Below are 10,295 nucleotides of genomic sequence, written 5' to 3'. Positions count from 1 at the left end.
AATCTGGTCACCAGAAACAAGTGGAGAGGGAGAGGCCAGGAGCAGAGCAGGCAGACGAGGATGAAAACTGTTCACAGAAGGATTTTTTTTTTTTTTTGTACATCTTGTTAGACAAATGTTCAGTCTGGCAATTAAAACACATTTTCAGGCCAAAAGCATTGACAGACTGGTTTCACTAGAAACCTGTATCCATTAAAGGTGTCTAAAAAAAGAGAAAATGTCTATCATTTCCACTTAAAGGGCGTAAATTAACCCATATGGTTCAATGCACCATGAAGTCTGCTGACCGCTAGCTTCTCTAGTTGTAGCAACTTTAGCAAAGACCGCACCATAACAAACGTACCGCCGGTAGTCTATTTCTCCACGGACAAGCCGCGATCAAAAAGCCACTCATAGCCACAGACAATGCTCAGAACAGCACCAAATGAACAAACAAACAGGGTCCCAGCACATAATACGAGGCATCAAACATCTGTTAGCTTTGCCTGGTCTCGAAAAGAGACGAAAACAACTCACCCACTCTCCTCCAGTTATATGCTATGCAGCAACTTTCTGCGTCTGCTTCTTCCTCTTCTTCTGGCGATTACATTACCGAGGAGTCTCGCAGCTCAAGGATGAAAATGTGTGATCCCATGCAATGCAGTCAAAGTTCCTATGTATCTTGCCTATCAGTTTATAAAAGTTATTATCGAGTGTTCACAGGGACATGAACGGAATTGGGCATTTCTAACTTTAGATATTTGCGGGAGAAAATCACGTAAACAAGCGCGAGATTAGACGCGACGTCACACGCAAGATCAGGGCGACGTTTGTTGCCGGAAGAGACTGCCTGTAACAGAAGGGGCAACACGGCTGAGTTTACGCAGTTTGAGAACAACGGAGACTGGTTTCCTTTCAATCGGCGCCCCTATCAGTTTGACACCGAGTTTACCGAAGACGAGCTGAAGGAAATGGAGGAGAAAAGTGAAAGAGGGAGTGTAGCAACCAAAAACGTAATAACGGCCAATAACGTAATAACAGCCAATAATGTAATAACGTGCCAATAATGTAATAAAACTTTTGAGCCAATAACGTAATAACTTTTTGCCAATAATGTAATAAGTTATTACATTATTGGCTGGTAATAAGTGGTGTCGATAATGTAATAATACATAAATATGACTGCAGTTCTTGGAAATAAAAGGGTTTTTTGCAGTTTTTGTGCAGTTTGCTAATCAAAAATAGGTAAGTGGATGACATAATTGTCATATTTATTCATCCAAGATCTTTCACCTCTCTCTCTCTCTCTCTCTCTCTCTCTCTCTCTCTCTCTCTCTCTCTCTCTCTCTCTCTCTCTCACTTCTACCATGCTTAATGATATGTTTGCAAACGGAAGAAGTAAGCATTGTAGGCTATCAACAACTTCCAAAACATAACCAAACTTGTGTATTGAATGGTGTCTGCAGCCAGTTTATGTTTCAGTCATGTATAACTTCCTGCCTCAGACAAACCATGTGAAATGTGGTAATCCCAGCATGGCTCGGAGGAGCAATGGAGTTGATTTGGTTTTACCATTCTCTTTCTATTTGAATTTTTTTTTTTCAACACGTTGAGCTTAAAGGTCCCGTGTTGGATAAAGTGACATTTTGATGTTATTTGTTGTTGTTGTTTTTTTGTTTTTTACAGTGATAATAAAGCAACATAGGTTCTATATTTATACTGTGAAAGTATAAAGGTAGTTTTTTCATTCACAAATGTAAAAAAAAAAACTACCTTTATACTGTATGGAGCAATACTGTACAAACATCTACCTTTAGATTTTTACAGTATTAATAGGCTATAGAACCTAAAGCTGCTTTATCATCACTGTAGAAAAAAACAAAACATTGAAATGTCACTTTATCCAAATGGGACCTTTAAGCTCAACGTTTTGATGTAGTTTTTAATTTTCAAACATGAAAATCAAAGTTAGACGTATGAAACCTGCAGAGATTTCATTTTAGATCTCCAACAGCTGGTTTCAGGAGTGAGCTATTTGTTGATTGGTGCTGCAAAAGAAAACATTTCTGAATGTGTACAATTGTGCTGCCACTTCATTTGGAACTTCATTTGGGTGTTCTGGAGATAACACTAACCATCAAGTTGGACAAATGATGGCTAAATATGTTAATTTAAAAAAAAAATCAATGGTAAAATCAAATCAACCTATTCCCAACGGTTTGTCTGAGGCAGGAAGTTATACATGACTGAAACATAAACTGGCTGCCAGACACCATTCAATACACAAGTTTGGTTATGTTTTGGAGGTTGTTGATAGCCTACAATGCTTACTTCTTCCGTTTGCAAACATATCATTAAAGGGATAGTTCACCCTAGAATGATATTTCGCTCATTATCTACTCACCCTCATGTTGACTAAGGGCTGGAAGAATTATCAGAGTCCACCGTCCCTTCTCTTAGTTACAGGGGGTCTCGGCGTAGCAGTGAATTTCAATGCAACGGTTGCAAAGGGACACCGGAGCTCTTCGTAAAAAAACACACACAAAAAAACATCCAAATACCTCCATGATGCTCGTATGTAATGTCCGTCTTGTGCTGAAGCCCCAAATTGCGTAATTGTCCCGAAAAAAAATTAAATAAGTCTATATTTTAAGCTTGTTTGTAGCGGAAGCTTCTCGTCTTCTTCTTCTTCTCCTATTCCTGGTCCGTCCAAATATCGCGTGATTTGCGCCGGCGTCATTGCGGTTACTGCGAATCACGCGATATTTGGACGGATCAGGAATAGGAGAAGAAGAAGAAGACGAGAAGCTTCCGCTACAAACAAGCTTAAAATATAGACTTATTTAATTTTTTTTCGGGACAATTACGCAATTTGGGGCTTCAGCACAAGACGGACATTACATACGAGCATCATGGAGGTATTTGGATGTTTTTTTGTGTGTGTTTTTTTACGAAGAGCTCCGGTGTCCCTTTGCAACCGTTGCATTGAAATTCACTGCTACGCCGAGACCCCCTGTAACTAAGAGAAGGGACGGTGGACTCTGATAATTCTTCCAGCCCTTAGTCAACATGAGGGTGAGTAGATAATGAGCGAAATATCATTCTAGGGTGAACTATCCCTTTAAGCATGGTAGAAGTGAGAGAGAGAGAGAGGTGAAAGATAGTACATCTTGGATGAATAAATATGATGACTATGTCATCCACTATACCTTTTTTTTGATTAGCAAACTGCACAAAACTGCCTTTTATTTCCAAGAACTGCAGTCATATCTATGTATTATTACATTATCGGCACCAGTTATTACATTGTCAAAGGTTTTTTTTAATACTAGGTCAATAACGTAGTAACCAGCCAATAATGTAATAACTTATTACATTATTGGCAAAAAGTTATTACGTTATTGGCTCAAAAGTTTTATTACATTATTGGCATGTTATTACATTATTGGCTTTATTACATTTAAAATGGCCAAAATTATTACGTTATTGGCTGTTATTACGTTATTGGCCGTTATTACGTTTTTGGTTGTTACAGGGAGCGCTGCGGTGGAGTCTATGTGCTGGACCTGGGGGGTTTGAGTGTCAGTGGTCAATCATGTGTGGTCACTGCCTTCCAATGACCGCTGAAACCAGATGTTTGTGCTGCCAGTCGGACAGTTGGTGCATAACGAATAACTGGAGGAGAGCGGGTGAGTTGTTTTCGTCTTTCGTTTGTTATGGTGCGGTATTGCTAAAGTTGCTAGAGAAGCTAGCGGTCAGCAGACTTCATCTCTCGAGGGGGCGGTCTAACTTGGTGTCACGGTGTGTTGGACCGGTTCAATTTACGCCGGAATGTCCCTTTAAAACACTTATTCGATTAAAACAGATTTAGTAAAGCTGGAGACTAAGGATTTCATTTTATAGATTAAGCATTTTTACCAAGGGGGCAGTTGTGGATCTGAGAAGTGAAGCTCACTTCCGCGTTCAAAAAACTGCAATCCCCCCGGATTCCTCTGGGGGCTGGTGTCAGAAGGGAGCATTCCCCATAGACCCCCATGTTAAAATCGCTGATTTTACATCCTCAGTAAACATGTTAAAAGCCTGGTGTCAGAACGTTTTTTTTTCTCAATCGATAGTTTCTACCCCCGCACACACTCTGAGGGGGGTGAATTTTTTTTAAACTCTACCGTTTTACTGTTATTAGGTTAAAACTCGGAACGGAAATGTTGAGTGACGGGCCCGAGCAGCTCCGTGGACAGCTGCTTCGAGGCCAGTGGGCGGGTTCTCGGCGGTTCTCGGCCGGCCAATCCAACATGGCGCTGTCCAGGCCGCCATATTTGAGTCACAAAAACGACTCCCCAAAACCAATGGGTGACGTCACGGACGCTACGTCCATTCTTTTTACAGTCTATGATTTTTACTCACACCGGATGGACCTATGCCACACTAACCTCTGATTTGTATTGAGGTGAAACTGCAAAATGACCTGTGTCTCTGTCTCCTATAGTAACATTTATTTAGCAGCTACAATAAATAAGGTACTGTACAACCCATTAAGTAGCTATAAGGGTCAAGGTTTTACAGTATGCTAAATGTACATCGAAATACAAGAGTTTAGAGTGATCTACTCAATATAATTTAACATGATAATTTATAAATGGAACAACTCTAAGTAAATTAATATATGAAAATATTTAACAACTTTAGAGGCAACATTTAATAATTCTTTCAAAGTTTAGAAACACTGGTACAAACATTTTGCTTCTTCTTTACAATTTCCATCAACATAAAAAAGATGATGTGCTGAATTCAGGACTTTAAATGAGGCTCTGAATGTAATTTGCATAAAAGATCATTTGCTTTGTCATGGTGGTTGTGACCTTGTCAGAAAATGCTGATATTTGTATAACCTCTAGGGCTGATTTTATCATCATTTTATCTTTCAAACATATGAAGAAAAATATTTAATCTGGCAATTAAAACAGCTTAATTAAAATGCAGTCTGGCTTCACCAGAAGCTCGAGGAGCTGAAGGATACTTCTTCTACTTCAAATTACATTGCATTATGACGGTGATGCCTGATGTTTCTGCCATGTGATTTTCCTAGTGAACATATGTTATTTATTTGGTGATCTTGTAGACTGTTTGTTCAGTCCTAGTATGTATAATAGCTCCTATCTTCTATATATATATATTTTTTCATCACATGACATGTCAGGTGACCTGTACATCTACTTAAGCAGGTGTGTTAATTACTACTTTCATGTCTGATGAAGGGCTGAGCCCGAAACGTTACTTCTCTTGTGGTTGACAATAAATTGTCACGGGAGCAATTGCTGGTGTGCGGTCTTCTTCTTTTTCTACTTGTGTCTCCTTTTGTGGACCTGCACCTGGCCTCACGTTTTTTGGGATGTGCGTGTTTTTGTTCTCGAGACTCACTATTTAACCTATTTAAGAGGTTAAATAGTGAGTCTCCACACCAGATAGTTGGACCAGTCCCAGCCTGGTCAGCTGCGTACATGAACTGATGAAGCCTCTTGGATGAGAGGTGAAACGTCTTCCTAGACAAATAACTAAGTCTAGTTGCTTTCGATTTAACCTCCTTTGAAATACTATGACCTGGACAAATGAGAATATGCACCGGCTATATTCCTAATATATATTTTTTGAAGAGGTCATTGCTTTGTTGATTTTTTACATGTGTCCCTGTTCATCATGATAGTAGTTCTTTTTCTTTACTAAAATGCATGTCTGCCTTTGTAATCTTCACAAATGTATGCACATGCATAGAAAGTTGATGAACTCGTTTTACTAGATAGGGGTCAAGGTTTTGTTTTTATTTTTATTTCCAAGAATCTAGCCTTAATAAACTAATGCTGGTCCATGTTTGTTCTACCATTTCTTTCTCATAGCTTTTGCTTGTACTTAACCAAAACAAATAAAGATAATATTTTATGGAGCTGAAGCCCATTGATTTATTGAGAGTGAATGGCAAAGAAACTACACATGAACACATGTACAAGTACTTGACCAGATAAATCAATAAACTATTCTGCTGTTTAGAGTAAAAGCTAAAAGAACCAGCCAAATGTTTCATTTAATACTGAAGGTTTACATAGCAACTCCAATAAAAAGCTATCTCCACAAGCTAATCACTTTAAGTTATGATATAAGTTCTGTCCTCTTCACACGTCTTGCATAAATTGACAGGAAGGTAAACTTCGTCCCCAATTACCACTTGGACAACAATGCTCTTTAATGTGGCAACTGGAAGTAGGGTAAAACTGGCAAAGAAAACATACAATCAACAAAGGTGTTTTCTACTTTTGATAAGGATAAGGTAAGTACTAAGTAGCTTAAATCAAGAATTTTACACCAAGTTCCTAATATAGGCTACCATAAGATAGGCTACTGTATGTTATTGTGTTGCAAAATACAATGTTTCTCATTCACAGTTTCTCACAGGTTTTTATCACAGGCGTCCTCTTTTCCTGGACAATACCTGGCTGTATCCATTAATGGTGTCTAAAAAAAACTGTAGACATTTACATATTTCTACCTTTCCACTATTTGATTGAAAACACAACATGTAATGAAGCTGGAGACTAAGGATTTAATTTTACAGATAAAGAATTTAACCCTCACTGGATAAACCTATGACTTGTATTGAGGTGAAACTACACAATGACCTCTATCTTCCAGTAGGTGGTGATAGACGTCAAGGGACCATCACAGGAAACAGCTGGTGAATATGCAGTGGAGAAATCAAATTACCCTTTTTACATTCATGTACATAGAATAGAATAGAATAGAATAGAATAGAATAGAATAGAATATACTTTATTGTCATTGTACTAGTACAATGAAATTACAGGGTGCTCGGCCCACACAGTAAAGTTTAATTTTAAGTGATATACTTTAGCTTATTTAGCTAATATCCAGTATAAAGTGGTGAATTCAGGACTCTTGAAAAAATATCTCTAAAAGTAATTCTGTTCAAAATGGCCTTGACACTGGCAAAAAAAAAACAAGTTGTCTCATTTATACTCTTATTCCTGATATCAGTGTTAGAAAATGTGTTTCTCTTTGTGCAACGCCGAGATTAGATGTTGTCACTAGTTTACTCTGTTTCACAATTACACAAAAAAAATGTGATCAGCTTTTCAGACCATGCGTATTAACAAACTGGCTTCACCAGGAGCTCTACTTTTTCTTTTTTCTTTATTATCTCAGGTCCCCCCCTTTCTTTCTTTCTTTCTTTCTTTCTTTCTTTCTTTCTTTCTTTCTTTCTTTCTTTCTTTCTTTCTTTCTTTCTTTCTTTCCCCCCCCCCCCTTTCTTTCTTTTACCTCTAACATGTGGCAATGTATGTTAAAGTGTAAAACAATTGTGTTGAATTAACATTAAATTAAATAATCATTATTATCATTAAACATACTTGCTTTTTACTTGCTTTTTCAGAGACAATGTGTGGGGAAATAATTCATGAGAAAGGAACAAGGAACTTTGATGTGAGTCTCACTTTTTAGTAAGGCACCTCCCTGAAAGTGATCCCAGCCAAAAGGGAGGAGCAAAAGTACTGCCTACCATGAAGGATAAAGGGGTTGAACTCCAAATTACTGTGTTGCAGTCAGAGTCAGGAATCAGACAGAGGAATCAGACATGGGACTATTGCTGCCCATTCTTCTCAGCTTTCTTGCAGCCCTGATTGGAGGGTTGTATCTTCTTGGGGTGTTTCGACAGCGGCGTCCAGGAGAACCCCCTTTGGACAAGGGGTTCATTCCTTGGTTGGGTCATGTCCTAGAGTTTCGTAGGAACACTTCAAAATTCCTTGAGAGGATGCAGCAAAAGCATGGTGATGTATTCACAATACAGCTGGCAGGATTTTATATTACATTCCTTCAGGATCCCCTGTCATTTGGGGCCTTTGTTAAAGAAAGCAGAGAAAAACTGGACTTCAAGAAGTTTGCGAAGCACCTGGTGCGCAGAGTGTTTGGTTACATTTCTATGGAAGAGGACCACCACCTTCTTCAGGTGTCCAGCAACAAACACCTCAAGGGAGATGGTCTGGAGGTAATGACGCAATCTATGATGGTTAACTTGCAAAGCTTAATGTTGCACGACATTGGCTCAGCTGCAGACCAGAGCACCTGGATAGAGGATGGGCTGTTTATGTACAGCTACAACATTGTTTTTAGGGCTGGCTACCTATCTCTGTTTGGTAACGTGTCCCACACGTCAGAGGGAAGTGAGAAGAAAGCCAAAGAAATGGACAGAGCTGAATCAGAAGCATTATTTCGTGAATTTCGTAAATATGACCAACTCTTCCCAAATCTGGCTTATGGTGTCCTGCCACCAAAGGAAAGGTTGGAAGCAAAGAGACTAACAGAACATTTTGCAGACGCTATATCAATACAAAAGATGAGGATGAAAGACAACATCAGTGGCTGGGTGTGGGACGTCCAGCTGGGCAAAGAGGAACGTGGTATGAGGGAGTCAATGATAAACAAGTACATGTTAGTGCTCCTGTGGGCGTCTCAGGGCAACACAGGCCCTTCCTCATTCTGGCTGCTCCTTTTCCTCATGAAACACCCTGAAGCCATGGCAGCACTGAAGGAGGAAGTTGATAAAGTTGTGAAGGAATCGGGGCAGGAAGTCCGACAGGGTGGTCCTTTAGTCGACCTGACCTATGAAATGATGAAGAAAACACCCATCCTGGACAGTGCTGTAGAAGAAACCCTCCGACTCACTGCTGCACCCCTCCTCACCAGAGCTGTTCTCGAGGATATGACCCTCAAGATGGCCGATGGCCGTGAATACTTCATTCGCAAGGGTGACAGAATGGCCATGTTTCCTTACATCGCCGTCCACCGTGACCCAGAGATCCACCCAGACCCACATTCATTCAAATATGATCGCTTTCTGAATCCGGATGGGAGCAAGAAAACAGATTTCTACAAATCAGGGAAGAAGGTGAAGCATTACACCATGCCCTGGGGGGCTGGGGTCTCCATGTGTCCTGGTCGCTTCTTTGCCACCAATGAACTGAAGCAGTTTGTTTTCCTCATGTTGGTCTACTTTGAGTTCGAGCTGAAGAATCCTGATGAGGAGATACCTGAATTTGACCACAGGCGATGGGGCTTTGGAACCATGCAGCCCCAGAGAGAGGTCCAGTTTCGGTACAGACCCCGCATTCAGTCATAGTGAATGATCAGATTTTTTTATTTTAATCATTGTTTCCCAAAAACATGTAATTCATATAATGAGTATTATATGTGCACCTTCAACATGTAATTTGTTGTATGTGTTTATATTTCATCACCCTGTTCATTGCAAACCATATTCTAAATAAGAAATGAGTGTTCTTCTCCACTGATTCACAAATACACAACTATATAATGTACATTTTGAATGATTATTCATGAATGTCTTCTGCTCTTCACAAATCATGTTTGAAAATACTCAGTGACTCAGTGAGATTTCTTTGATAGTACAGGTCAAAACAAATGAGACATGAAGAGCGTCATGTGCGAACATCTGTGCTGTTTTACACCCAGAGAGGAGAGCATTTTTAGAGTAGGGAACTTCAGCTGTGATGTGTTAGAAAGCTGCAAACATAAACTGTGATGATACATAATGAGAACACAAAAAAATAATCTGGTTGTGAATTAATGCTTTTGTTCTGCATACTGATTATGCTGTGTGTATTTTTGTATATTTCTAATATAGCTTTTTTTTTAAAAGGTCATTGCTTTGTTGATTTTTTACATGTGTCCCTGTTCATCATGATGGTAATTCTGTTTCTTTACTAAAATGCATGTCTGCCTTTGTAATCTTCATAAAAAAGGATTAGTTTTGATAGCATCTGACCCACATTCATGTTGTGTTATGGTCCAGACAAGTGTTCTGTGTTTTTAGAGTATGCACATGCATAGAAAGTCAATGAACTTGTTTTACTAGATAGGGGTCAAGGTTTTGTTTTTATTTTTATTTCCAAGAACTTTGTCTGTAGCCTTATTGAACAATGTTAATGCTGGTCCATGTCTGCTGTACCATTTCTTTCTCATAGCATTTGCTTGTACTTAACCATAGCAAATAAAGATAACATTTCATGAAGCCGAAGCCCATTGATTTATTTAGAGTGAATGGCAAAGAATCTGCACACACATGCACAAGGTACAACTTGACCTGATAAATCAATGATCTATTCTGCTGTTTAGAGTAAAAGTTAAAAGACCCAAATAAATGTCTCACTTAATACTGAAGGTTTACATAGTAACTGCAATAAGTTAGCTATCTCCACAAGCTAAACGTTAACTCATGATGTAAGGCATTAACA

General features: G+C 39.1%; 1 protein-coding gene across 1 annotated transcript; it reads left to right on the top strand.

Annotated features, from left to right (window-relative positions):
- Positions 1–7,569: 7,569 nt before the first annotated feature.
- On the top strand, positions 7,570–10,072 carry LOC311000528 (5-beta-cholestane-3-alpha,7-alpha-diol 12-alpha-hydroxylase-like). The gene has a single exon (XM_083991265.1). The coding sequence runs from the start codon at positions 7,619–7,621 to the stop codon at positions 9,158–9,160; it is 1,542 nt and encodes a 513-aa protein (XP_083847391.1). The 5' UTR covers positions 7,570–7,618; the 3' UTR covers positions 9,161–10,072.
- Positions 10,073–10,295: the final 223 nt, after the last annotated feature.

This window comes from Trachurus trachurus, assembly GCF_905171665.1.
Source record: "Trachurus trachurus genome assembly, chromosome: 17".
NCBI lineage: Eukaryota > Metazoa > Chordata > Actinopteri > Carangiformes > Carangidae > Trachurus > Trachurus trachurus.
Note: the sequence above shows the minus strand (reverse complement) of the source record. Positions and strands in the feature narration are given on the sequence as shown.

Bases quoted from the DNA above. Each gene is read 5' to 3' on its own strand.
- LOC311000528 (XM_083991265.1), top strand. From the start codon at position 7,619: ATGGGACTATTGCTGCCCATTCTTCTCAGCTTTCTTGCAGCCCTGATT.